The 27,363-nt window shown below is 41.6% G+C and overlaps 5 protein-coding genes across 8 annotated transcripts; 3 read left to right on the forward strand and 2 right to left on the reverse strand.

Annotated features, from left to right (window-relative positions):
• The first annotated feature begins 3,190 nt into the window (after positions 1-3,190).
• On the forward strand, positions 3,191-8,173 carry LOC116388526 (D-amino-acid oxidase). Its single transcript, XM_031856493.1, has 11 exons — positions 3,191-3,398; positions 3,921-4,116; positions 4,211-4,325; positions 4,675-4,751; positions 5,173-5,238; positions 5,783-5,837; positions 6,002-6,106; positions 6,183-6,262; positions 6,512-6,629; positions 6,857-6,955; positions 7,036-8,173. Exons 2-11 carry the CDS (start codon positions 3,923-3,925, stop codon positions 7,159-7,161), a joined length of 1,035 nt encoding a protein of 344 aa, XP_031712353.1. The 5' UTR covers positions 3,191-3,398; positions 3,921-3,922; the 3' UTR covers positions 7,162-8,173.
• On the reverse strand, positions 7,520-14,459 carry svopa (SV2 related protein a). Its single transcript, XM_031856472.1, has 16 exons — positions 14,305-14,459; positions 13,036-13,193; positions 12,742-12,827; positions 12,545-12,643; positions 12,062-12,133; positions 11,761-11,885; positions 11,606-11,669; positions 11,338-11,463; positions 11,106-11,234; positions 10,939-11,012; positions 10,675-10,751; positions 10,169-10,273; positions 9,603-9,714; positions 9,439-9,520; positions 9,197-9,286; positions 7,520-9,105 (listed from the first exon to the last, which is right to left on the reverse strand). Exons 1-16 carry the CDS (start codon positions 14,337-14,339, stop codon positions 8,893-8,895), a joined length of 1,647 nt encoding a protein of 548 aa, XP_031712332.1. The 5' UTR covers positions 14,340-14,459; the 3' UTR covers positions 7,520-8,892.
• Positions 14,460-15,039: 580 nt separating this feature from the next.
• On the forward strand, positions 15,040-21,278 carry usp30 (ubiquitin specific peptidase 30). Of its 3 annotated transcripts, XM_031856476.1 has the most exons (13): positions 15,040-15,149; positions 16,854-16,963; positions 17,041-17,214; positions 17,309-17,412; positions 17,521-17,619; positions 17,898-17,943; positions 18,028-18,122; positions 18,241-18,300; positions 18,381-18,467; positions 18,679-18,759; positions 18,972-19,194; positions 19,283-19,382; positions 19,541-21,275. In XM_031856476.1, exons 1-13 carry the CDS (start codon positions 15,079-15,081, stop codon positions 19,791-19,793), a joined length of 1,503 nt encoding a protein of 500 aa, XP_031712336.1. In that variant the 5' UTR covers positions 15,040-15,078; the 3' UTR covers positions 19,794-21,275. The 3 variants fall into 3 exon arrangements, with proteins under 3 accessions (XP_031712336.1, XP_031712335.1, XP_031712334.1); XM_031856475.1 differs by lacking the exon at positions 15,040-15,149 and having other exon boundaries at positions 15,167-16,963; positions 19,286-19,382; positions 19,541-21,278; XM_031856474.1 differs by lacking the exon at positions 15,040-15,149 and having other exon boundaries at positions 15,167-16,963; positions 19,541-21,276.
• Positions 20,614-23,824, reverse strand: alkbh2 (alkB homolog 2, alpha-ketoglutarate dependent dioxygenase). 2 transcript variants are annotated; one of them, XM_031856509.1, is made up of 4 exons: positions 23,712-23,824; positions 21,964-22,241; positions 21,687-21,885; positions 20,614-21,605 (listed from the first exon to the last, which is right to left on the reverse strand). In XM_031856509.1, exons 2-4 carry the CDS (start codon positions 22,181-22,183, stop codon positions 21,296-21,298), a joined length of 729 nt encoding a protein of 242 aa, XP_031712369.1. In that variant the 5' UTR covers positions 22,184-22,241; positions 23,712-23,824; the 3' UTR covers positions 20,614-21,295. The 2 variants fall into 2 exon arrangements, with proteins under 2 accessions (XP_031712369.1, XP_031712368.1); XM_031856508.1 differs by having other exon boundaries at positions 22,960-23,824.
• On the forward strand, positions 22,837-26,248 carry unga (uracil DNA glycosylase a). Its single transcript, XM_031856496.1, has 7 exons — positions 22,837-23,080; positions 23,385-23,585; positions 23,663-23,758; positions 24,930-25,027; positions 25,123-25,211; positions 25,316-25,494; positions 25,572-26,248. Exons 1-7 carry the CDS (start codon positions 22,982-22,984, stop codon positions 25,710-25,712), a joined length of 903 nt encoding a protein of 300 aa, XP_031712356.1. The 5' UTR covers positions 22,837-22,981; the 3' UTR covers positions 25,713-26,248.
• Positions 26,249-27,363: the final 1,115 nt, after the last annotated feature.

Genomic DNA, 27,363 nt, shown 5'->3' on the forward strand with positions numbered 1-27,363 from the left:
ATAATATTCAATAACTTTACTGTTATAGTGTAGTGTGACCAAAATCACTTTTGACAGGTGCTGTCAAATTCTCTTTCTGGTGACGATTCCAAGTGACATTAAAGTATCAGTGATTTGGTCAAACCAGTAACCATTAGAGAACTACAAACATACAGTTAATTTAAAGCTCAATTAAAGAAGTGGTTAGTTAGTACCCAACTCTGTCAGCACTAGAATGTAACTGCTTCTCTGTCCGTGTTGAACTTTCCCTCGTCTGTCTGTCTTGAAATTGCCGGTCGACCCTCATCTACCTGCATGCTTGTCTTTTATTGTTGTTTAGCTGTGTCTGACTGATTTATGTATTTCACATACTCTGCATGCTTTTATGTTTTGTGCCTCTGACATGGATGTTTTTTAGTGTCTAAAAACTGCAGCATAATATTCTCTTTAGTGCACGTTTCTATTTAACATACAGGTGCATCTCAATGAATTAGAATATCATTGAAAAGTTAATTTATTTCAGTAATTCAATTCAAAAAGTGAAACCCATATATTATATAGATTCATTACACACAGGGTGATATATTTCATGCGTTTATTTCTTTTCATTTTGATGATTATGGCGTCCAGCTAATGAAAACCCCAAATTCAGTATCTCACAAAATTAGAATATTACATAAGACCAATTAAAAAAAGGATTTTTAATACAGAAATGTTGATCTACTGAAAAGTATGTCCATATACAGTATACAGTATGCACTCAACACTTGGTCGGGGCTCCTTTTACATGAATTACTGCATCAATGCGGCGTGGCACGGTGGCGATGAGCCTGTGGCCCTGCTGAGGTGTTATGGAAGCCCAGGTTGCTTTGATAGCGGCCTTCAGCTCGTCTGTATTGTTGGGTCTGATGTCTCTCATCTTCCTCTTGACAATACCCCATAGACTCTCTCTGGGGTTTAGGTCATTCAAGAATTTGGGGGAGATTCACAAGGAGTGGACTGCGGCTGGAGTCAATGCTTCAAGAGCCACCACACACAGACGTATCCGGGACTCGGGCTACAACTATCGCATTCCTTGTGTCAAGCCACTCCTGAACCAGAGACAACGTCAGAAACGTTTTACCTGGGCTAAGTTACCTGGACTAAGGAGAAAAAGGACTGTTGCTCAGTGGTCCAAAGTCCTCTTTTCAGATGAAAGTAAATTTTGCATTTCATTTGGAAATGAAGGTCCAGAGTCTGGAGGCAGAGTGGAGAGGCACACAATCCAAGTTGCTTGAGGTCCAGTGTGACGTTTCCACAGTCAGTGATGATTTGGGGAGCCATGTCATCTGCAGGTGTTGGTCCACTGTGTTTTATCAAGTCCAAAGTCAGCACAGCCTTCTACCAGGAAATTGTAGAGCACTTCATGCTTCCCTCTACTGACAAGCTTTATGGAGATGCTGATTTCCTTTTCCAGCAGGACTTGGCACCTGCCCACACTGCCAAAAGTACCAATACCTGGTTTGATGACCACTGTATCACTGTGCTTGATTGGCCAGCAAACCCGCCTGTCCTAAACCCCAGAGAGAGTCTATGGGGTATTGTCAAGAGGAAGATGAGAGACATCAGACCCAACAATGCAGACAAGCTGAAGGCCCCTATCAAAGCAACCTGGGCTTCCATAACACCTCAGCAGGGCCACAGGCTCATTGCCACCGTGCCACGGCGCATTGATGCAGTAATTCATGTAAAAGGAGCCCCGACCAAGTGTTGAGTGCATACTGTATACTGTACATGGACATACTTTTCAGTAGACCAACATTTCTGTATTAAAAATCCTTTTTTGAATTGGTCTTATGTAATATTCTAATTGTGTGAGATACTGAATTTGGGGTTTTCATTAGCTGGACGCCATAATCATCAAAATGAAAAGAAATAAACGCATGAAATATATCACCTTGTGTGTAATGAATCTATATAATATATGGGTTTCACTTTTTGAATTGAATTACTGAAATAAATTAACTTTTCAATGATATTCTATTTCACTGAGATGCACCTGTAGTTATCTCTTACTTTATTTGCTTGTGTGTGTTGAATTTGAGAGCCTCTGTGTTGCATGTCTTGTTAGTACTTGACAATGTTTAAGAGTCTCCTGAATGATGATACTACGTATATTAATATTCTCACTTTTTTCATTATTTGTGCACGCATTGTAAAGCGTCAATATTGTATAACCTTTTAAATGTAATCTTACATTCTGTTTTTAGGTTTATTTTGTAACATCTGCCTCTTGGGACTACAGATGAAAAATAGCCTCTTGGCTAACTCTGGCACATTTACAGAAATGTTTTTATTAGTGTGCACTGTCCCTTATCAAATAAACTAATAAAATAAAATAAATAAACTAGTGCAATTGTGAACCTATGTTTTGTATTGTTTCTTTGTCTTGAATAAAAATATAGTACCACATACATCAAGATAAGAGCCATCATAAGTAGTTCACTCATTTCATCTTCAACAAAGGATATACACATATATTGTCATGCTGTAACAACATTGTGAAAAAGGAAAAATAAATGTGGCAAACGCATTAGGTATCGAAAGATGTCTTTCCCCATCGTGGTTTGCATTGGAGACTGACAAACTGAAAGATCACTGCAGGTAGAACTTAATTGAAAGGTGCTCCTGATTGGTTAGTGACCTAGTCACCCTAGGCATCTATCATTTGATTGGTTGAGGGGCAGATGCCATGAGGCAGCCATGAGCTGATTTATAAATAACCATCTACAAGTCTGGTGAAACTAAAATAACAGTTGTAGTACTACAGGAAGGAGCTCATTGATATATGAAGTGATTTTGGTCATGCTACACCTATCAACAGTAAAGCTATTGATTATTATTTTTAATAAATATTCACAAAAAATTAATCTAAATCATATTTTTTCAAAATAGCAGTTGTAGTACAACAAGGAGGAGCCCATTGATGTGTGAAGTGATTTTGGTTACACTACATTGCATGACAGTGAAGCTATTGAATATTGTTGTAGTAGGTTATTTTCCGCATTGCACTTTGTAGACGGTCCCTGCGCACTGTCTCGCAGCCGGCCGCTCATTGAGACCAATGCCGATTGTCCAGCTCGGAGGAGTCCGTAAGACGGCCCGTTTTAATTAAATTAAGGTTGTAGCTTGTTGTCTACCTCACTACGGTTACAGGGAGGTATCGTTTGTATTTTAGCAACGTTTCGTTAACGATTTATTGAACCGGGAAGTCCGAATCTGTCAATATCTTTCTAACTTTACATAAGTCAACAGAAAGCGCCTCTACTGGCTGCCACTGTCACGATTTGATCCAGATCCTACTGGGCCGACGACTAGACTGGAGGTGAAGCAAAAAGTTTTGGAAATCATACAGCTTCGGTTGTGAGAGGATCATCTAGGTAATATCTGCATTTTAAACAACTATCTTTCCACGTCAGCGATTTGCTCTGAAATGCTGCTTCGTTATATAACTATTTATCCGACATGTTCACTCAGTTACATAATATTCTACTGTCCTATTATTAGCTGTATAGTTTTTAAAAGTTTTACTCAGATGAAGTCCTGACTCTGTTACCTAACAGCTGCTAGCTAATTGAGTTGTATAACAGATTGTAACAGTAGGAAATATTTATTTTGATGTTATCAAGACTTTGCAAACTTCTAAACCTAATACTTCCATACTAGTACTACTACCACTAATAATGCATTTTAAATTATGCATGGTTTAATGATATATGAAATAATAATAATCAAATAATATTTTTCATCATATCTATTCTATTGTATTGGAATGCAATACAATTCAATAGCGATCTAGATTGCCTTCCTAGAAGATGTTGGCCTGTTAAATCCTATATCCTATACAGGATGCATTTGAGTGAGTCTCATATGTAAACGTGTTGTGTCTCATGTTAATCCAGACATGCGGGTGGCAGTGATTGGAGCTGGAGTCATCGGCCTGTCAACAGCGCAGAGCATCTACGAGCAGTATCACTCCATCATTAGTCCTCTGACCATTGAGGTGTATGCGGACACTTTCACACCACTGACCACTAGTGATGGAGCTGCTGGCTTCTGGCAGCCATATCTCTACGATAAGGGCAACGTCCAGGAGACGTAAGTGTATTCTCCTTATCTCTCTTTTGATTCTCCACTATATCTGTAAAAAAATGGCCAACATTTTTGTGTTGTATTTTGTCCTCACTTTTAGAAAATGGAATAAAGAGACATTTGACTACTTGCTAAGCTGCCTCAGTTCACCAGAGTCCATACAAATGGGTATATTCCTTCAGTCTGGCTACAACCTCTGCACTGAACCAGCCCCAGTGAGTAGTGCATTGTTCTTGGGGTCAATCTGGCCTCAAAGATAAGATATGACCTTGTTTCAGAAGTCTTACTGAGAGGAAAGGCATTGTGCAATTAGTTAAAATGTAACCTCATGCAATTAGTTCATAAATGTATTACATACCGGTGCAATATCTACCATAGACACAGTTCATTCCTGTTCAGCCTGACTTTGTTCAGTCACACAAAGACGGATGTCTGCAGTGATTGGAAAACAATAAGAGAAAGGCCTCCCCAAGGATTGGGATTCTCCATTGTGACAGCAAACTAATACAGCCAGGACACGTTTAGGACATGAATGATAATATCTCGACTCGTTTTTGTTTGCAGGATCCCTCATTTAAAGATATTGTCCTGGGCTTCAGACAGCTCACAGAACTAGAGCTGAAGCTGTTCCCCGGATACAAGTAGGTTTCCGGCTGAAACTGCCTTGAAAACAAAACACTGAACATAAAGCAGGGCTGCATAGAGTTAGTTATCTGTTTCCATGTCATGCCAAACATTTTACCCTTCCCACGTTTGATTGCAATACACTGGCGTATAACAAACATCAAGAGAACAGCAAGACATCTTTTAATGACGCGTACACAAAACCAAAAGGAACATTCTTAACATTTTGTTTACATCTGCAACATTTCAGGTAATAAATGCTTAGAAAGAGAGAAAGAAACTGTTAAATGCTCATTTTTTTGCAGTCCAAGCATATCAGTGATGTTTAGAAAATGTCTTTGTTTTTATCATACTAAACACATTATTGCATGGTTCCCAATAAAAGATAAAACATTTTTCATGGATAGATGATCTGACTGTCTCTTCTAATATGTCCAGTTATGGCTGGTTCAACACTGCTCTCATGGTGGAAGGTAAAGCATACTTACCTTGGCTGATGGATTGGTGAGTCAAGACCTGAGTTGACCTTATAGGTGTAGCTGTAGCTGTTTGATACACAATTTATTACGCAGTAATAAGATAAAAAGAAGCACCTTATCGCTTGTTCTATATTTTCAGTTCCTAACTTCCCCTCACGGGCCAAAGAAATGATACTTAAATGTTCAACATGTCGTCTCTGTCCATTTTTTGTCGTGTTGTCTAATATGTATACTAGAAAACTAAAATAATCCCACAGTGCAAAGTAAAAAGTAGTGTTTAATCAGTGGTCACTGAGAGAAAACTACTTCCATGTATTGTGCAGGCCGGGGAACTAATGCTGATTTAGACAGCTGCGGCATGGGAATGTAAATGTTTCCATCTAACAAACTGTCCTCAACACACAATTCCCTATATTCCGTGTAGATGTAAATGACCACCAGATGTTGTTGAGAATACTGGTTCAGTTTAATGTTGTCTAGTTTTAGTTTTACAGAAGAGTAAAAAGTGTATTTTTCAGGAGTCGTTTTCAAGTGCTCATAATAAACATCTGGTTTTGTGTTATTCTCAGGTTGCAAAAAAGGGGTGTGAAATTTTATCACAGGAAAATAGAGTCCTTCAAGGAGGTTAGTGAAAGCTTTTCAATATTATAGTTGCATAGTTTATTCTATATTATTTAAAGTTTTAGGATTGCTTTTCATCTGTTATATCATAATAGCCAGGCTGTTCTCCAAACATGTTTTATTGCTTGTCGTATTTGTTATCTCTTGTCGTGCTTCCCTGTATTTAGCTGGCAGAAAGTGGGGCAGATGTGGTAATAAACTGCACTGGGGTGAGATCAGGACAACTTCAGCCGGACCCTGAGCTGAAACCAGGCCGTGGTCAGATAGTAAAGGTGAGAATGATTATATAACCAGCTATAAAGGCACCATGGGAACAGTGGTTGTATCTGGTTATTCTTTGTTTTTCAGGTGGATGCTCCGTGGCTGAAGCATTGGATTCTTACCCACAATTTTAAAGGAGTCTACAATTCATCATACATCATTCCAGGGTAGTTCTGGTGACACAAACCACTCATGATTCAGATCCACATCATTTAGGAGCAAACGTCTCCTGTAAAGTTTGTAGTGACGGACAGGAGTGCTGTGGATTTACAGTATCATACACATATTGAATCTTGCCAGCAAAGGTTGCAGTGGCTGTGCTGTGTTGACCACAGTGTTGTTTTCTGTCAGAAGATTTTGAATGAGATGACAGTGTTTTTATGAGTCAGAAAGACAAAGTTTTTCTGTGTCTGCAGGAGTCGCCTCGTGTCAGTCGGAGGGATTTTCCAGTTAGGAAACTGGAGTGAGCAGAACAACTCCACTGACCATAAAACAATCTGGGAAGGCGCTTGTCAGCTCGAGCCTAGTCTCAAGGTGAGATTAAGTATTTGTCTAAGAGCCCATATAAAGACTATTTGTGTCAACTGTAATAAATGATTTACAATGAGTCTTCTGTAGTGCTTAAGTATTTAACATTTTGCATTTGATGTTTTTTACAATACTTATAGTGTAATTCTGTCCTCAAGCATGTTGGTGAACTTGATTCTTCAGCAAAGTTTCAGGCTTGAGAAAGATTTATGTCTTGTTGTTGCTACCTTCAGCATGCCAGGATAGTGGGGGACTGGGCCGGCCTCAGACCTGTTCGCAGCAAAGTCCGACTGGAGAGGGAGACCATCCAGTCTGGTGCAACTGCAGTAGAGGTAAACTTTAACAGCCCAGCAGTACTTTAAAAAGGAATTTTCAGTCATTCAACTTCTAAAATATCGTGGCTCTCATTCAGGTGATACACAACTACGGCCATGGAGGTTTTGGTCTCACCATTCACCGAGGCTGCGCCCAGGAGGCAGCGAGGCTCTTCGGTCAGATCGTGGAACAAAAGGGCAAAGGTCCAAAAGCTCGATTGTAAATTTGTAGTGATGGGTGCACTTCTTTTTTAAATTTCAATGTCAGTGCCTTGTATCCCATACTGCACAAACTGCTCTTGTTTGTAACTAACATTCAGAGCAAACATATATTGGGTTGATTACATCACTTTAAAACAATGTTTGTAACTTGAAAGAGGAGACACTACTCACGTCCATTATTAATTAACAGATGGCTCATTCACAAGGAACAAAATAATAGTTAAATTTGTAGAAGGTTTTGGTAATTAAAACAAGTGTACAAATCTTTGAAAATGTTCTCAGTAAATGAAGAAAAAGTAGACAAACTTCCTGATAATGATTATAATTTATATAATCACCTGATATAATCCCACTGTTTAGTAATAAATAACAACATGAATCTACTGCTCTTTTTGAAAGATTATTTACGATAATATCATACACATTTACATCCAGTGCATTCACAATAATCTGTGCAGACAGACACTTAATGCAGCTCTATATATCAAACACTGGCAGGTAAAGAGTCGGCTTGCCGAACCTGAATTCTTGAATCTCTCTCTCTTTTTTTTTTTTTTTAACAAAACTTTGCTCAGTGTGTCACTCAGACTGGGCAAAGTCTGTCTCCACATCACCTTTGTTACATACAAAAGCTAAGACAACAACTAAACCAGGTATTGATACATTATTTACAAGATGAGAAAGACAGAATGTAACATCCTGTTAAGGGGTTGTGTATACTATGTACGTGTAGGTCAATGTGTGCACAGCCTCAAAGTCTGGTAGAGTCGAGATCGTAACACCAAATACTTGTGTTAGTGTCATTTTTTAAAAATCATTAAACACTTGCTAACTAGGTTGAATCTGCTTTGAATTTACTAATACGTCAACGTTAATGTAATTAATGTTGTCTTCAAATGTGGACTCGTTCCAGTTGTGCTATAATTATGAAATATTGTCGGCTGTATGATTATTATGCTCTGATGAAGGCTTCGGCAGATTTGTCATGTTGTGAATAAAACTGCTTCATAATGATCCTTGTTTGTTTTTTTTAGCAGAAAACAATTATCATCAATGTTGAAATGTGAAATAATACTAACACAGGGTTCAACACTGACTCTCTGTGCAGTCTGTCCTTTCACTGCCTTAACACACATGAATCGTCAATAAAGTGTGTTTTTTCAACAGCCAAGTTTGTGTGCACAAGATGGTGCTCTTTCTTATTTGCGTATTTATGTCCACTATGCTAACAGACACAGCTTTTTCAAAGGGTTAAGAGAAGTTCTCTCAAACACAAACTGAATCGGTAGTTTTAAGGCTCTTTGAAGAGAAGCTTTGAAGCTAACACTTAAACCCACTTTATTCTCCTTTTCTTCTTTTGCATTAGAAAAGAAGGATAAAAAATACTTTGCTTCAAGTATTTGAATTGTCACTTGACCATAAATGTTTCACATGTTCACCATATATATTTTCTCAATCTTGCACGTGTGATGGTCATTTGGTCTTTCCAGTTGACCCACGGGCAGTTATTCAGTGGCAAAACTGTGACAGCAATGGTGGTTGAAGATGATATAATATGATGTATAATAGTGTGCTGCCTGGATTTCTGAAGCCCCTGTGGTGCCTAAACTGAAGTCACAGGATGGGACTGGAGATGGACACCGAAGCTGGATGCGCTTTTTTTTTTTTGCCTCTCCTCGCGTCTTTTCCTCACTGTGGTCACCAATCTCAGTTGTACTCCTGCCGACATGTCCTCAGCCCTGGGAAACAGAGTCGGAGGGGAGGATTCCCTCTGAGTTTTGGGAGGGGGCCCGGCCCACCATCTCCTGGCCCCACTCGCGGTGGCTGGCCTCCTGCAGGCCCCGGCCTGTTGTCTCAATTGGCAGTGCGCAACAGGCAAAGGCGGCAACGAGGCAGCAGCAGCAGTACACGGAAAGAGCCAGGTAAACAGATGACTCCAACATCACCTGCAGGATGAAACCCAGGGTCCCAAAAAAAATGAGCAACTTTCTTGGGTTGTGATGTGTTAAAATGGCAAAACTTACAGAGCGGTGTTACCTGTGCTACAAAAGGTGTAATGAGGGCACCGACTCTGGCCATTCCACTGCTCATTCCCAGACCTAAAGCCCTGGTCGCTGTTGGGTACACCTGCAGATGTTCAGAGAACAATGAGTAGGCTGCCCTGATGTTCCATTTACCCAGCTATTGATTGGATCTGAGCGCTACTATAGTCACTGTATGAATTTTACTCAAAACAAGCAAAAAAACAAACAGCTGGCAGCTCTGGTTAGATATCTTACCTCAGGAGTGTACACATAAGCAGCCTGGAATCCTCCTGCGATGAAAGCTCTGGCGACGAATATCAACACTGTCATGGGTACTCTGCAACAGAGAAACCAGTTACGCTGGATAAATGGTGGTCCCACAATGTCATGTTTAACATTCTCCTCAGTGTCCACCTCACCTGCCAACGCAGCCATAGAGTGGGATGATGCACATAGAGAAGACAAAGAAACACAACGCCATGGTCTTCCTCCTCCCCAATCGATCAATAGCCCACAGTGTCACCAGCAGTCCTATGTGACAATGCAAAATTCAATGTTTGTAGAAAATAATATGCTGACTTGCTCTTTATTTTACAGTGGAGTAATTATACATATAATGCGTTCACTTATTATTACCATGACATTTTGACACGTCATCGCAGGAAAAGCAGAGGTGTAGTAGCTAATAATGTTAATGATGGCTCCATTCTCTTTAGGTAAGCCAGTAGTTTTGTCAGTTAGCCGGCATGACAGCAGGGCCCTGGCACACCTAAATGGAATGGGGCCATCATTAATGTTATGATTAACTCCTTGCCAAAGTGTCCTCCATGAGAACACTCTATTAACATTATTATGATGATGATTTACTTGTAAGCTATGGTAAATATAAAGTAATTATCGTACAGTGGAAAAACATGCCACTGTAACTAGAATAAATTTACAAAAAATAAAATAAAATCAGTGAAGACAATTAACTTATGTGTACCTGGGAATTCAGATAAGGTGGTCCACAACAGGTCTTTGTAGTCGTCAGAGTTCAGATATTTACACTCCAAGTTGCATCGCAGCTCCCTCTTGCTACCTTTGGACACTAGAGGGAGGTATAAAACAACAGAAAACAGGATAGTACACACCCAGCACAGGCTTTGATCTGTGATGTTGCAAAAGCATACTGTACAAGTGTGGAGATCTTTTTCATGGCAGACATTCAGGCCTGGCATAGTAGGAAAAGCACAGGTGTAACTAATGACATTAACGATGGCTCTGTTCCTTCACGTGTTACAGTAGCCTCTGTTCTTAATGCTATCTCTTATAGCTGTGCTGTTCCTGCTAGCACATGTATAAATGTCTGATCTGCCATACACTGATCTCCTGGTTCAACACACAAGTCACTGAACTACAAAGTCTCTCTTATCAGTGTAGCAAATTAATATGTGTGTGCGTGTCCTTGAATGTGTGAAGACATCTGTCGGTGTCGGAGCAGTGACTCACTTCCACATGTACCTTCCTCCTGAAACAGCTCTGTAGTGAGCAGCACCAGCCCATAGTAAGAGAAGGCATTTGCGAACCTGAGGAGAGAAACAAACAGGATGAATCAATGGTGGGTCACGTGATGTGAGAAACTTCAAATAAAACATTGATGAATATGTCTCTGCACTTGGAGAACATTTCATTTTGGAGAATAAGAACAAAAAGGAAATCAGTGAGTAATGACTCAGGATGTGAGTGGGTGGCATTATCATTCACTCCATTTACCAAATAAACCACAGCAGAACTGTGGTCCAGCGAAAGTCTGATGAAAATAAATCTTGAATCTTTCCTCGTTCCTCCTAATTAAAAGAACAGATAAAAGAAACATAATAGGGAGCATATACATTAATAACATTCAGTGAATTTTATGTTTTGCAGAAACTCTCTTTCACCTGTCTGTCAGCAATAAGTTTTCCCAGTGGCATGGGTGCTCCGTTCTCTGTAGCGATGCGCTTCAATGTGGCCAGAGCTTTTTCCTGGTTCCCTGTCAGCACGTCGTATCGAGCACTCTCTGGTAGCCACTGTTCCCACACCACCGAAAAAGAGACGTGTCGATTGATTAAGCTGTCATTTGTTCTGCTTACATATTGCAGAATGTCTCAAGACCGATAACATCATACTCACAAAACACAGGAGGGAGAAGAGGAAGAGAGGAATGGTGGAAAGGCCGAGCAGCCAACGCCAGCCTAGAGTGGGCATCACCAGGATGGCCAGGAGGACCTCAAACACAGTGCCCAGTGCCCAAAATATCTACAAGGCAAAGTCAAAATAATGTAAAATCCTGCTAGAAAAACAGAGCATTTCAGAGCTGTGCAGTTCTGGTTGCATGTTTTGCCATGTCCGCACCATTAACACTATGGCTAGATGGATGACTGATAAGGGCAGTTCATACCTCAATCAGCAGGATGCACGTAGCTCTGGACTTCATCGGCAGAAACTCAGAATACAGTGTCACCCTTATAAGGAGGCACATTTCACAGTTAATCTAAACTCACATCATTAATTATTAACGCTTCGTTTTTAGAGAGATGAATGAGGGAAACTCACGACTGTGGGGCTCCTCCGATGCCAAAGCCCACCAGTGCACGGAGGACGAGGATCCAACCATAAATAGGTGCAAATGCACTCAGCACGCCATAGAACATAGTCCACAGCACACTCAGCTTGAGACACTGTGTGTGCACACAACCAAAACTTAGCTGCTGGATACATTATGGTGGTGATCTGATAAGGCTCTTCATTCAGAAAAGTTGAACTTGCAGTGTCTCTAAAGTAGATCAAATGTGTCTTATGGGAAACAAAATATATATCACCACACTTGTACAACAGAGGCTTTATTATAACTTACTGTCTTTCTGCCGTATCTGTCAGCTATGTTTCCCCAAAGAGAAGAGCTGACCATCATCCCAATAAACACTGCCTGCACCAATAAAAAAAATGTTTTAATTGGATTGCAGCAGTTTAAATGTGCACATGACTATAGTTCCACAAGACATAGCTGATATAATGCACATCCTGTCATGCATGTTTTTAAAGTGTAGACAGGACTGCAGCTTTTTGTTTTGGTGTGAGCCACTAAAAGTCACTGAATCTGTTTTTTTTTTATGATTATCTTCTCATGAAAATTACATTAATTACATCTCAATTAAAAATGTCCACCATGTAAGGCCTGTCTATGCAACCCACACAGTATTTAATTAGACACCCAACTGTTTTCCACATGGTTGTCACTGCTCAAAACAAACAATCCCGAAGCACTTTACCAATAACTATCAGGACAGTCATACAGCACTGCAAAGTAAGAGCACTTTACAGACATTAGAGTCATTACCGATGTAAGCAGGGCCACCTCGAGGCTGGGCAGCCTCCATTCACAGTGAAGCTGTGGGGCTAAGATGCTGAGGATCATCATCTCCATAGCATCAGCCATCTGAGCAAACAGAAAACAACTCAGAGACACATTCTATAGCATGCACACACTCACACAGTATCGGAAATAGTGTATTTTCCGCAAAGAGCAGTTCTCACCCAGGCCAGCCCAGTGAGGATGGAGAGTTTCAACTGAAATGTCCCAAAGCCGATGGCCTCTACGGCATCTTCTACCATGAATGTGTCTGAGGGAATGAGAAAATATTCAAAGCGGTATTCAAGAATTTAGTAGACGCAAACCTTCTCTGAACAGTGAAGAGCAACTACAAGGAACTAAAGTTATACGGGTGAGGTTGAATCCACTGAGTGTCGATATTTACCGATGTTGTGGAGGTGAGTAGGAGTTTATCATGAAAGACAGGGTGTGTAAAATAAAGCCCTGTCATACTGTACCATCAGTTGGATTGGCAAACTCCCGAGGAACTGGAGCTCCGTCTGCAAGTGCCACAGACTCCAGTACAGTCTGCTCTGCAATCCTGATAACCTGTTCTCTATTCTCGCCATCATCCTCAGAGCGTGTGCTCTCACCTGTGCGACGGAATCGGATGATACTGCAAAAACAAACAAAAAAACAATTAGAATAAGTGTTTTAAAAGCCCAGGAGGATTAACTTCTCCACATTGTGTCTGGTCAGGGGAGTTTCAGAGGACTAGCTCCAGTACAGAAATAAGAGTCAGAGGCTAGTTGCCTAGGTGATCTTTTTTCTGGCTGTGATTTTGTAAATGGGTGTTAATATCGTCCTATGGGGGAAACATGTAAGGACAACTGACAGCCCCGCACAAACTGCACTTTACTGCTTGGCGAGCTTAGAAAGCCTAAATACCCAGAGATATGACTGTTGTCTACAGATGGAAGGTATAATCTTCTCCCACATGTAGATAATAATGGTTCATTAAGACTGAAACACTATAAGAGAACTCTGAGAGTGCCAGTGATGTCTTAATCACTGTAATTATAGACTTGCAATGGGAAGTATTAGTGATGCAGATGAGTCTATCAGATGTCCAGAAATGTAACTGTAAAAAACCCTGACAAAAATATGTCTTTTCTTTGACTAGCATACTATTTAATTTAGAAATTCTGCGCATTATTACTTTTTAAGTCATTCTTGTAAGAAGACTGGGCTGTATATATTGTTATTTTACTGTATGTCTTTGAGAAATGTCCCTCATGACGGCCAAGCTATGGACTGGAATGGGGCAACCTTTAGATTAATGTATGTACAGCAGAGGTTGAAATGAATCACGCTAGGCACTGAGTCATGACAGCAAACACAGTTACAAGTTCAGACAGAAAACTGAATCAGCTTAGAAATCACAGCAAACCTGCTTTCAAACCTATAAATAAATAAAACCAAAATAGTCTCCTTGGGAAAACGCAATAGCTTTCGATTGTAAACAAACTGTGTCTGATGCTAAGTTGTTTTTATTATTCCCTTAATGTATGAACATTTCCAGGTATTACCCTGAGTGATGCTGTTATTGAATGACTGACGCTTTTAAGGAATGTCAAGCTATTTGTGGTCCAGAGAGCTAACCAAGCAGAGGCTGCACGAAGCGAGGCTGTCAGAGGACGACGCGTCGGTCGAACATGTTATCACGGCTGACAATGGACTGAATAAAACAAAATAGGCGGTGATGTGCAGATTGCAAGTTTACTCACGGCAGCTGTCTCAGTTGGAACAGATCATCGTCCATTTTGGTGTTTACTGGCTGGCGCTCCGTTTGGTCTCATCGCCGTTTACATTACCACGACGAACAGCGATTTCAGCACCAAGGAGAGCTACCTGCTCCGAGTGTCCGCCGGCAGCCAATGAGAAACCGTCCTGCGCGAGTCACAGCACGAGACACACAGAGAGGGGGAGTGGATTGGACGAGCTCAGGAGGATCGGACACTATATGAATGTATAATTGCTGTGGTCCTCCACATGACTTATCAACACTCACATGGACTTGATGAATCCTAAAGCAGCAATATGCAAAGCTGGGCCCAGATGATGAGAATAATCACAAGGAAGATGAGATGTATAATGTAAGCTTAATAAAAAACAACAACAGACTAGACAATAAATAATAAACACAAACAACATGATGTATAATTCTGATGGGATTTAAGCAACTGTGACTTACAATATACAGTATGTTTTGTATTGTGCATTTGAATGATCTGAATATTATCTTTGAACATGTATAGTTGCTGTAATTATTTCTTAAAAAAAAAAAATGTTTTGGGAACAATTCATGTTAATTTTTAATTCAACTTTGTCACATATTCAATTGACAAGGCTGTAGCTGTGCATAATTCACATGACTTCAGAAATGTGCGCAACAAACATTTTGGTGGTCGGAATGTAAACTGTGAACACATCGGTACGCTCTCCACTTGGTCCGTCCTGCAACATGCCACCAAAGACGGGAGTTCCGCAATGAAAGCAGGATGTTGTGGTGCCGACCAGAAAGCTCCGATAAGCTTGTTGGAGAGTTCCTTGGCACTGGACCCATAGTCAGGTAAAACCTCTCCGCTGGCAAAAGACAACTTAAGGTTATTTATAGTGCACGGGGTCAGGGGTAAAGTGGGTCATGACGTCGTACGGTGGACCCAAAGTGTAACATGCGCAGACAAGGAGAACAAATGGACACTGAGTCCGGTTTAACGTTATAGTTAACGCTACAAAACCTGCTAACGCAGATTCGGAGCAATGATAAATGTTACCTGTATTTCAAGATAACAGGATATTTATAAAATGAGGCGACATAGTGCGCCGAGGGCAGCCTAACCTCGGTGTTGTCGGTAAGTTAGCCTACACGCTAAAGCTAGCTAGCGCTTGTAATTAATGCGTGTAGTTGGTGTTAGCGGGTTCGTGGTTAACGTTACACGTTGATGAAGTGCGGGTGGTTAGTATCGTTACTTACTAGATAATGTTGTGCAGAGGCTGCAACATAATGTAACTAACAAAATAAATAGCATGTCAAGCTTAAGTACTGTGATGCTCGCAGACGAGGCTGAGTTAGAAGAGGCTTTGTTTGGTCTGAAGTGGCGTCATGTCTGGTTTTACCACAGATAAACAGCTCAAAGGTTAATGGATCACATTATTCATGCATTTAGTTTGCATTACGTTACGTATTGTTCTGCCTGTGTCTTAAGGGTAGAGAGTATGTAATAATGATAGACAGAAAAAGACAACGTAATGATAAGTGTTCCCTAAAAGCCCCAAACCTGTGAACAACCCTCCTACTATACACTTCACTGAGGAAGCCACTGCTTCGTCTGTTGATGAAATCAGACAGCGAGGTAACAATACAAAGCTACAAAACACAATGTATACTCAGTAGCCAGTGTTTTAGGTACACTGAGCTGAAACTAATGTGGTCTAATACAACAGCCCTGCAACAAATCGTACTATTATTCAGCTTTCAATGTTCAGTTGTTGTAGAAACTGTTTCAGAGAGATGTTGACTGGTGGTGTTGTGCCGTTGAATTGTACTGCATTATATTGAGGGGTGGAGCTGACATTTTGTCCACAACATTTATATCCATGAAGGTAGAATCAAATCTCAGTATAACACATTCAACATCACCCAAAACTACGGCCTCCTACATGACCTAAATGTTGCATCAACACCTCTCAGAGAAGGCAGCAGTAGGTGTGAAAGAGTTTTTAAAAGTATTGATTTTGGCAAACAGGACCCTAAAAGTTGAACTTGAAGGCCAGGTCTGAAGCTGTGATGTTACACAGAATAGACTCTGATGTATTTAGCTATATTTTGTCGTACAAATTACTTTTCTGTTGAGTACTTTGAGTATTTTGCTGCAGACCGTGACCATCTTAGTAAGTACACATGTTCTGTTTGAGAGTCGGGGAAGCATTCAGACATATAAAAGAAAGAATTTTGTCAATTAAAGATCTATGAAATGTTGACGGAAGGAATTTGTCTTTGACATGAACCATAGCCATCTTCCGCTGCAGGCTTTTCTTACCATGTTGGTATTACTGGCATAGATCAACCCAGATACGGCTGTAGGGCACTGTGAATAAACAACAACACATCAGTATCATTATTGTATTGTCATCAACACAAGTGATGTATGAAAGCGTATATTTACCAACCACCATTATGTCTCCTGCTGTTTTTACCCAAAGTGTGTTTTTTTCACTCCTCTTCCATCAAAGTCATCCGTTGTGCTTCATTAACATGCAGTTGTCTTTTCAGAAACAAGATGATAAAAAACTGGGGTGTCATTGGTGGAATAGCTGCTGCGATTGCAGCTGGAGTATACGTGTTGTGGGGCCCAATTACAGAGCGAAAGAAGAAAAAGAGAGGTAAGAATCAGTACGACAGTGTGATACACACAATGTATGTAAAGCGGTAACTTACAATGACTCGTGTTTTCTTCTAGGTATGGTTCCTGGTCTGTTGAATCTCGGCAACACCTGCTTCCTGAACTCGTTGCTTCAGGGTTTGGCAGCATGTCCGTCCTTCATCAGGTGGCTGGAGAAGTTTTCAGGTTCCCCGATGATCCAGTCATGCAAGGACAACCAGCTGTCCACGACCCTGCTTCAGCTTCTCAATGGTATACAACACTGTGATAAGTCACTCGAGCGCAGTGGAGATGCAGTGTTCATTCTTATTTTTAAAAAGGACGATGTCTGTTTCTGCACTGGTAGCTCTGTCCAGTGATCAGCCTGCGGAGGAAGATGTACTCGATGCCGGGTGCCTCCTGGATGTTCTCAGACTCTACCGGTGGCACATCAGTTCATTTGAGGAGCAGGTTAGTCAATAATCCTGTGAAGTAGTATTTTGTGTTTGTTTCTATAATGTTTGCTGGAATTTTAAGTCTTCCAAGTTGTCTTGACTGTGTTGGTTTCTCCGCTCTCAGGATGCACATGAACTTTTTCATGTCCTTACATCTTCTCTGGAGGAGGAGCGGGATCGTCAACCCAAAGTCGCTCACTTGTTTGACATGCAGTCCCTCGAGGCAAGTTACCAACTCCCCAGTTGCATTGTTTCTCAAACAGCTCACAAATATGTCTTGCATGCCGACAACTTCATCATGCTCTGTAGTTCAGGTCAGCGCTTTGGAGCACACGTGCAATGTGGAGGGAAGTTTTTGCACCATTTTAACCCAAACTCTGCTCACTACATCTTTTAAAGTCAAATCAATTTCAGTATGGGAACTTTAGCCAGTGTTGTAGAAGTGTCAAAAATTACAAATTTCTTACTGTACTCACAGTTATTCTGTTTGTTTTATACCAGAGCATCCCTGATCAAGTTGAGAAAGCTATGACCTGCAGAAGTCGAGGTAAGGAGACAAAGAAACGATGTTGCCTAGATTATCAAAGCGCAAAGGATTATATTTCATCTGTATTACTTTTTCATTTCGCAGCCCCTCTTCATCCCATACCAAGTCCTTGGAAGTCTCGGCATCCTTTTCATGGTCGTTTAACAAGCAATATGTCATGCAAGCGCTGCGAACAGCAAGTGAGTTTGTATGTTGTTGTTGTTGTTGTTGTTGACGGGAAAGTGATGAGCAAAGCCAGTTTGTGTCGTTTGACTTAACATTCTTTCGAGGTGATTTTAACCTCTTGCTTTTGTTTAGAGTCCGGTGCGGTATGACTCATTTGAGAGCCTCTCCCTGTCCATCCCTTTACCTCAGTGGGTAAGCAAAACTGTCACGAACATGTGAATATTAAAATGTATTATACTATCACTTCTTAATATACATTGTTGTTTCCTCAGGGGAGACTTATCTCTCTAGACCAGTGTCTTCAGCATTTCATCTCCTCTGAAACCATCAAAGACGTGGAGTGTGAAAACTGCACCAAGGTAAGTTCACTGCAGTGTCATCTTTTATTAAATATGTAAGTCACCAAAACCAATAGACGGGAAACCCTTGTGACAGAACTATCATCAAGTTGCTTACATTCACATTCATGTGACTTCAAATATTTGACACCAGAAAGGTGTTCGTGTTTTATTACAAAGACACTATTTGGCAGATTTTGTTTCATTTCTGTTTGGGATCATTTCACCTCAGCTTCAACAAGGGAACCCAGTAAACGGGCAAGTTCTGGAAAGCCAGAGGACGACGTTCATTAAACAGCTCAAACTGGGAAAGGTAAGCGTCACTTGTTATGTCACTATTAGCAGATTATTCATTTCCCAAGATGTTAATCACTACGTAGACAATAGGTACTCTGCTAAAGCTTGTTTGTGTCTAATTTAGGGAGAGAAACGTAATGGTAACATTTTAGGTAGATCAAAACGTCCCCTTATTTCTTGATGAGACGTTATACGATGTTATCTACTGTATTTTCCTCCTCCTTCTAGCTCCCCCAGTGCCTCTGCATCCATTTACAAAGACTGACGTGGTCCAGTGAAGGAACCCCCATCAAAAGACAGGAGCATGTGCAGTTCACAGAGCATCTCTGGATGGACCGCTACAAACACAATGCTTCCACGCACAGAAGTCAGCGAATCAAATGTGCTCCGAACCCCATAAAGGCTGAAAATTCGGATGGTTCCGTGGAAAAGCTGTCTGCTAATGGCACCGGTATGTGTCGTAAACTCCGTCATACCATTCCTGGGTCACGTTCAGTTTGTTTTTTGTCGTCGTACATTTGTTTCATTTTGTTTCCCAGAAGCAGAGCATCGGTACAACAACAACAAACCTTTTACCAACGGAACATGTTCATCTGTATTTCTTCAGTCTCCTGGTGTGAACCTCACATATGACTACAGGTAAACGTCATGCCAAGGTGCACCAATACAGGGAACTCGTGTGAATCAAGCTATCAGTGTTTTGGTGGTCATCCAAGCCGTTCAGAGTTTAAAAACATGTGTTTTTTTCCTTTATTTGGCACCACCTGTACATCTAATCCTAGCGTCTTTCCTTCCAGTCCTACCGAGTACTTGTTCCAGCTCACGGCTGTGCTGGTTCACCACGGTGACATGCACTCGGGACATTTCGTCACGTACCGCCGCAGCCCTCCCTCACCTCGCACCTCTTCGCCCATCAGCTCCCAGTGGCTTTGGGTGTCAGACGACTCGGTACGAAAAGCCAGCCAGCACGAGGTGCTGTCTTCCAACGCCTACCTGCTCTTCTACGAGAGAGTCCGAAGACTGAACCTGGCGCTGCACTTGGAGGAGTGACCCGAAGCTCAGCAGCCCGACTGACTTCTGCCTTTTCCAGTCAAACTGTCACAGCTGTATGTGTTACAACACGGTTACCAACAGGTGGATTTGGACTTTGTGACGATGAGAAATCCATCCTTGAGTTTCTGTAAAGATAACTTTGCGTCACAGCAACGTGTTGGAGGTCATTGAACGATGTATTAAATCCACTTTGCCTGCTGCTCTGATCCAGAGTAGAGGACGCTCGATCCCAAAGATTATGGACCTGCAAGATTTTTAGTCAAATATCTTTGATCATCTAAACTACTTTTCTTTGACAAGTGTAACAATTTCTGTCATGCGACAATTTGGCTTCAATGGGACAAAAAAACAGGAACACTTAACACTGCAGTGTGCTCTCTAGCCCTGCAATACATTGTTCATGCCACACATACCTTTCTGTGGCATTTTCATGATGCTGTAGATGTTGGTGTTAAATTTAAACGCAATATACTTTAAGGTGTTCCTGTTATTTTGTCCACTGCCTGTACATTACAGACATACACAGAAGTAGCCGATTAGGAATTCTTGGAGCCGTTACATGTTATGAAGTCAAATGGATAGACTTGTCCCTCCCTCTGGTTCTCTCATATCTAATTTGCTGAATCATCAGCAGCAGTGTTTGTGACACTATTGGCATTAATGTTTCAAGAGGCCAATAGTCCTCACGCTGTCGTGATGTGCAGACTTGAGGTTAAAGTGCCATGTTATATTTAATGATCAAGATTTTTTTTAACACATGAAGCCGCGTGTGCGACAACTGATATGATGCATCAGAGCCATTTGTAATGGTGTTGATGTGCAACAGTTCAACAGATTATTAGCGATGATCAGCTCTCAGTAAATAAAGCCACAGGGTGACTGCAGGTTTTTGGGCAAGTTCTTCTGAATATTTTGTATTCTGTGTAGCTGCCATCGCTCCAAACCAACTAAGTCAAATTGAGGAATGGCCGGGTGCAAAACCCATTAATGTTTGCGATTTGCACTAATGTATATTCATGTGAGATTGTGTGTATTTTTTGTGCAATCTGTGAAGGTGATTGTTTTCAGGTATTAAAAATTAAAGCTAACTAGAGCAAGAGTAATTATTTGGTACTTTTGAAACGATAGTGTGACAGCAGACATGCTCAAGATCAAACAGACTTCCTGAAGTGTTCTTGACCCAAACACTGAATCTCTGTAAGACGGTGAAGCATGCAGCCTTTACTGAGGGTTTTCAGACAAAACATTGTAGAGATAGAAGGTACATTTTTTTGCACAATAATAAGTACTGTACAATAATAAGTACTATACATCATTTAAAGGAGTAAATGCTCCTGATTTTCAGCGATTCAGCTATACATAAACACATTTATGATATTTATCCATGTGCCCAGGGACACTAACAGGTTTGTCCTCTTTTTCATCCAAAATGTGGGCCCCACAGTCAAAAGGCCTCTTGGGCACTGGCCCCAAAGGCCTGGGTGATCATGCCCGCTTGGTCATTTCTTTCTGTCCAGTAGGATGCGTCTGAAGGTGAGGTTGATGCGAGGCAGGGAGATCTTCTTGCGGACAGGGAGGCTGTGGTACCAGAAAGTGTTGGTCGGTGAGTTCATGAGGAGCAAGCTTCCGTGAGCGAGCTCCAGCTTCACAGGGTCGATTTGTCGCCGACTACGCTTCCCCCGAGCGTCTCTGTGCCGAAAGATGAAGTCTCGTGCCGCTCCCAGAGAGACGGAGGCGATGGGGCAGAGGGGGTCCAGCTCCTTCTCGTCATCGCGGTGCTCCCCCATGTGATCCTGCCCATCTTTGTACCTGGTGGAGAGAAGACCACTTTCAGCAAGGAGACAAGTCTCAAACTGTGATCTTCAAACTTGGATTCAGGAATTTCCTCACCTGTTAACCAGAACAAAGTTAAATGTTTGTCCAGTTGTTTTCGTGACAACGTCCCGAATATGTTCCAAGGTTGGAGTCCACGGGCAGGCTAAACGTGTCACTCCAGAATAAGTGTAGGTCAGACCTGCATCTCCATATGTGGCCTGCTGTCTCGGTATACTGTGCACCTTTCCAAACACTCGGACCTTTGCTTTTTCCCCTAGAACAAAAACAGCCACGATCAATCAACAGCTCTGCCACGTCCGGTCATAGCTTTACAGAAGAAGGTTTGATGTACCTGTTGAGTACACCACCTCCTCCTCCAGCTGTTTAAACATGTGGTCCGCTTCCTCTTTGGAGAGCAGCAGAGCATAGTCACAGTCTAGTCCCTCCGACTCTATTTTCTGCCAGGGAACAGGATGAGAGAACTCGTCTTCCTCATCGCTCTCCAGTTTGATCCTCTTCTCTGGACGTCTGGCATTGTTAGTGCAGGAGAGTTTATTCACAAACTTTTCCATTGCAGTAACCGGTGGTCTGTGGGGCTCTGGGGACCTTGATTTTAGGGGTTTTAAAGACCTGAATGATGCAAAAACGATGGAACATTAACCCTGGTTTTGTAAATAAATGTGAAAATAATAAATGTGTGGATCTGCAGTGAGTGGACAGGATTATTATTGTTACGCCATATTCGGATGTAAATAAAAGGCAGGGCTGCAACTAACAGTATTACGAATCTGTTAACTATTTCCACAATTACTCACTTTGCCAATAAAATGTATAAAATAGTGAAAATGCCCAAGGCATTTGATATTAAAACAGTTCAACATATTCAATATCATATAAAAACAAGTAAAAGTAGCAACTCATATTTATGAATATTAAAAAATGCAAAATGTATTTATTATCCAAATAGTCGACGATTAATTTCTGTTCAGTGACTTCTCAGTCGACCAATTTATTTTAGCTCAACACAACGGTGACAACAGCAAATAAGTTGACATGATCCCTTTACACAATACAGTGTCACATAATCAAGATATATAGTTGATAAAACGTATATTTCTGTTAAACGCTCGGTAGCTTAGCTTCCACAGGCTGTAGTAAACACCACCGTTAGCAACAGTTGGTCTTGAACAGCACTCAGCTCATTAGCATAACTCTGTTTCGTCATTTCTTTTTTTTGGCGCGAATACTTCAATACCAGTAACGAGTTTGTGTTTTCTGAGGGGACCACTGCGCGCCTACATTAGCACGAATACCGTAATAACTTAACAATTAGTTCGCAGCTGCTTACCGCCAAGGTGTTTTTCAACAAAATGATTGGACAAAAAACTATCAACTCGTTTTTTTCGCCTGTGTCGAAGAAGAGAATTTCTAAGGATATAAATGAAGCCGAGGAGGATGCCAAGGACCCGGTGAGCGTCACTTCTTCTTCAGTTTGTCAGCTAACATCAAACACGTGTCTAGCTTGTACTGTTAAAACATAACGTTATTAGTATTCAAACAATTACAGTGTAGTTGTAGTCCTATTTAAGACACGTTCAGCGTAATCCAAGCTGCGTTCACGAGCACTGCTGTGTTCTTGGTCGTTGTCAAAAGTGGAGCAAAATAGCTTCCACAGCGCGAAAAATGTTTGCACTTTACTGTCGACGGTTTCTAAACCAGTCTGCGCGCTTATCACCCGCTGTGTATTTCGTTGAAAATGCTTCAATTGTGCAGAAGAAGCTGAAGTCCGTGGCGGTGGAGCCGGAGCCGTCCAGCCCGCCTCCTGCTCCTCTCTCCTCGGACCAGCTGGACAGGATCGCCCGCAACAAGAACGCAGCGCTGAAGAAACTCGCCTCTGCTCGAACACCTCCGGGCTTTGGGGAAAGCTGGACGGAGGGACTGTCGGAGGAATTTGGAAAACCCTACTTTAAACGAGTGAGCGAGCGAGAGTCGTCACGCTGTGTGTCTCTGTGGTTATGAACTGTTTAAATAACTCCATGTCTCTGCCACAGTTGATGCAGTTTGTCTGTGAAGAGAGGAAACGCCACACCGTGTACCCACCTGCTGAACACGTCTTCACCTGGACTCAGACGTGTGACATCCGAGATGTAAGTGTACCTGCGGTGACCTGAGACACTGTGTCTGACACCACAGTGTACAGCATTTAATGCAAAGTTGCAAAGTGCTGTATCACAATAAAGAGAATAATTTAAAGAGACAGAACGCGGACATTACATGAAATGTGTACATGCCACAAAATATATAAACATCGAACAAAAAGTTCGGAAATTAGTGTTTGGTAGATTATTTCTCTTTTATAACGATGCTTCTTGTCAATAAATGTTATACCGTTGGAAAGCCTGTTTATTTACCTTTCAAACGGTGCCCCATTTGTAAGGATCATGCATTTGTGGGATGAGCAGCACAGCTGAGTATGTGGGTTGCGCCCATGAAAAATTTGCCAAATCTTCTCTGCCAATGCCAAACAGCTTATTCTGCTGTTGCTATTGACTCTTGTTTGGTGTTGTTTGGTGGATTGGATGATTCAAGTCCATCAGTTGCAAGGAAGAAACAAGACGTATCGGCAATTTTACAATTTATTCATTTAACAAACAGGAGCCTCAGTAGCGTGTGGAAGAACCATACACAGCCACAACAGCCTGGCACCTCCTCCTCATGCTGGTCACCAGCCTGCTCACACACTGCTGTGGGATGGCATTCCACTCCTCAAGCAGGATTTGTCGCAAGTCAGCCAACGTGGTTCTGTTGGTCACTCTGGCACGAACAGCTGGTCCCACAAGTGTTCTCTTGGGTTGAGGTCAGGACTGCTGGCAGGCCATTCCATCCTCTCCACTCCCAAATTCTGGAGGTAGTCTCTGATAAACCGCTCTGTGGGGGCCAGCGTTGTCATCTTAGAGGATGGAGTTCGGTCCCAGACTGTGGAGAAATGGGATTGCCACTGGTTGCAGAATCTCATCTCGATATCTCTCTGCGTTATTAAGTTTGTGTAATTGTGAATGACGGTATCTGGGCCAATAAAAATAACTTCTGTTTTGTCTCAGTTAGGTTGTAGAGGACTGCGAGACGTCCTGTCTCTTATCACACTTAAGAGCAGCTATTGTGACATACGTTGACAAACATATTTCAGAGCCTCCCACGTGCTAAACAGACAGCAAGCCGCCTACACACCCCAGCAGGCGCTGAGGACTTCACATGCAAATGAAAAATGGAAAATCAAAGTTTGTGTATGTGTGATTTGTCTAATCCCTCTATTTCCAGGTCAAAGTGGTGATTCTCGGCCAGGATCCATATCACGGTCCTAACCAAGCCCATGGATTGTGCTTTAGCGTGAAAAGACCAGTGCGTCCTCCGCCCAGGTTAAAACCTTTTCAGTATCTCTGCCTGTGAGCTCGTCGAACTTTAAATCGTCCTTTTGACATATTTATCACACCCGTGATCCTTTTCCATCTAGTTTGGAGAACATGTACAAAGAACTGCTGTCGGACATTGAAGGCTTTCAGCACCCAGGACACGGAGATCTGACTGGATGGTCCAAACAAGGTATTTAAAAAAACAAAAAGCGGTTTACGCAAACTTGCACAGCAAGAGATCTGTTGGTCTTTACCTCACCTGCCGCCTTCTCCGCCCGTCACCTCGCCCGTCAGGTGTGTTGTTGCTCAACGCTGTGTTGACTGTCCGAGCGCACCAGGCCAACTCCCACAAAGACAGAGGCTGGGAGACCTTCACTGACGCCGTGGTGCAGTGGCTCAGCAACAACCTGGAAGGCCTTGTCTTCATTCTTTGGGGATCTTATGCTCAGAAGAAGGGAGCTGCTATTAACAGGGTGGGTCTACTCTGTTTTAAACCAAAGCCTTTTCTATAACCTTCATGCATCTAACTTTCTGTTCTCTCTGTCTGTAGAACCGCCACCACGTCCTGCAGACTGTGCATCCTTCTCCCTTGTCTTCTCATCGGGGATTTTTTGGATGCAAGCATTTCTCAAAGGCCAACGAGCTGCTAAAGAAATCCGGAAAGTCTCCCGTAAACTGGAAGGAACTGTAGGATTTTATTCATGTTTTCTTACATGTATGTTGGTGACCTACAGACCAAAACCCACCCATAAGCTTTCACAGTTTCCTCTTTTAACTAAACCGTATGTGCAGAGATTTCTTTATGAGTTCATGTTGGCAGTACTGTGTTGTGCTATGCACTGACTCTTTCTTGAATGCCTTTTCTAAAACCGTTTGTTCAACATTGTAAATATTTTTTTGTTTTTTTTTTACTTTTTATTGAAAAATTTGTTGTATTAAAGTGGTTCCAAAAAGTTGTTTCATATTAATGTCTCTACATTGGCTCTGTGCATTCTATTCTAAAATAGGCTAACTTCCTCAGATCTCATAGAGCAGATGTAGTGCTGTCCATGTTCCACTGCTGAGTTTCACCACTTTGTCATCTTTTTGTATCGAAAAAAACTTGTTTAAATGCACAAGGCTTAGAAAGCAAAGAAGTCGGTAGGAAATGTACTGTGGAGGTAGAATTGACGGAGAAAAGATGTGATTATTGTTAGTGTCTTTCTCATAGTTTTACTGATAAAGATGGCTGCATTATTTTAGGGTGGCAGGGACCTAGAAGTTAAAGTTTCAGTTTCATTTGACATAAACTGGTTAACATGGGGTCAATTACAATGAAATGTTTTTGACAAGAGAAGGGTCAGCTCAGCAATAAAACACTAGTCACAAATAAGATAAAATGACAAAGGTAAGGTAGAAAGACAATAAGGAAAAGTGATGGCATAAGTCATAGTGATATATATATAAATGAAGATTATGTGTAAAAGTAAGACACACTATAGCAGTAAAAATGCTAGCTCACTGTCGCGCCAAAATGAAGTGAAGTGATTATTAATGTTATTAGTTTCAATATTCCAGTGCAGCTCCTGCTTCAACAAGTAAACATGTCTGCCATGAAAAAGGTCAGTAACTGTTAGACGTCGGTGTGTTGTGCGATCAGGAGGGACCAGAATAACAGAGATAGTAAGACAAACGCGCATATGCCTTCACATATGTGAGCACGCGTGCAGGTCTGCAGCTTAAAACGAGACCGAAATCATAATATTCTTCAACTGATCATCTTTGTCGGCTGCTTTTGACGTCGACTTGAAGGCGTGGCTCCGTCAGTGACGCGATGCTGTTTGCAGGAAGAAGCTGCTCCTTTTCAACTCCGCTGCTGTCAGTGCTGTTAGTCGCGTGGTGGTAATGTTTGTACAGTTAAACAACTGACAATGCCTGTGGAGAGCCTGCCTGTGCGGAATGCGTCCGTTTCTATCCGTTTACTGCAACAATATCTGGTTCTTCTGAAGAAATATCCCATCCTTACTAAGTCTGTAACGAGGTCTGTAGCTGTAATTGGTCAACAGTGGTTATTGTTCTGGTGCCTGTTTTGTGTTGTGTTTCTTCTGTTTGACGGTCAGAAATGACATGTAAATGCAGTTTATTAACTTACTGTTTGCTACATATCGCCATTTGTTATCAGCTCTTACTGTATTGTTGACTTCAAAGTTAGTCCAAGGGGCCACTTTATTTGCACTGACCACTGGCTGCCCTTCTGTGGACTTTAGCCAATCAGCATCATGCACATAAAACCTCCCCTAACAACTTAATGACACGTGTTTAATTTGATTAGACTACCTTATCATGAATGTACCTGTTGCATA

This window comes from Anarrhichthys ocellatus, unplaced genomic scaffold (assembly GCF_004355925.1).
Source record: "Anarrhichthys ocellatus isolate YVR2014 unplaced genomic scaffold, GSC_Weel_1.0 scaffold17, whole genome shotgun sequence".
NCBI classification, from domain to species: Eukaryota; Metazoa; Chordata; class Actinopteri; order Perciformes; family Anarhichadidae; genus Anarrhichthys; species Anarrhichthys ocellatus.

Coding starts and splice junctions, on each gene's coding strand:
- LOC116388526 (XM_031856493.1), top strand. CDS start 3,923: ATGCGGGTGGCAGTGATTGGAGCTGGAGTCATCGGCCTGTCAACAGCG. Junction 4,117..4,210: donor AAGGGCAACGTCCAGGAGAC/GTAAGTGTATTC, acceptor CCTCACTTTTAG/AAAATGGAATAAAGAGACAT. Junction 5,239..5,782: donor TTACCTTGGCTGATGGATTG/GTGAGTCAAGAC, acceptor TGTTATTCTCAG/GTTGCAAAAAAGGGGTGTGA.
- svopa (XM_031856472.1), bottom strand. CDS start 14,339: ATGGACGATGATCTGTTCCAACTGAGACAGCTGCC. Junction 10,274..10,674: donor GGAGGAAGGTACATGTGGAA/GTGAGTCACTGC, acceptor ACCTCCCTCTAG/TGTCCAAAGGTAGCAAGAGG. Junction 9,715..10,168: donor CACCTTATCTGAATTCCCAG/GTACACATAAGT, acceptor ATTGTCACATAG/GACTGCTGGTGACACTGTGG.
- usp30 (XM_031856474.1), top strand. CDS start 16,729: ATGAAAGCGTATATTTACCAACCACCATTATGTCTCCTGCTGTTTTTA. Junction 17,413..17,520: donor TCAGTTCATTTGAGGAGCAG/GTTAGTCAATAA, acceptor CTCCGCTCTCAG/GATGCACATGAACTTTTTCA. Junction 18,123..18,240: donor GCAAGCGCTGCGAACAGCAA/GTGAGTTTGTAT, acceptor GCTTTTGTTTAG/AGTCCGGTGCGGTATGACTC.
- alkbh2 (XM_031856509.1), bottom strand. CDS start 22,183: ATGGAAAAGTTTGTGAATAAACTCTCCTGCACTAACAATGCCAGACGT. Junction 21,886..21,963: donor GGAGGTGGTGTACTCAACAG/GTACATCAAACC, acceptor TTTTTGTTCTAG/GGGAAAAAGCAAAGGTCCGA. Junction 21,606..21,686: donor AACTTTGTTCTGGTTAACAG/GTGAGGAAATTC, acceptor TCTCTCCACCAG/GTACAAAGATGGGCAGGATC.
- unga (XM_031856496.1), top strand. CDS start 22,982: ATGATTGGACAAAAAACTATCAACTCGTTTTTTTCGCCTGTGTCGAAG. Junction 23,586..23,662: donor GAAAACCCTACTTTAAACGA/GTGAGCGAGCGA, acceptor TCTCTGCCACAG/TTGATGCAGTTTGTCTGTGA. Junction 25,495..25,571: donor AGGGAGCTGCTATTAACAGG/GTGGGTCTACTC, acceptor CTCTGTCTGTAG/AACCGCCACCACGTCCTGCA.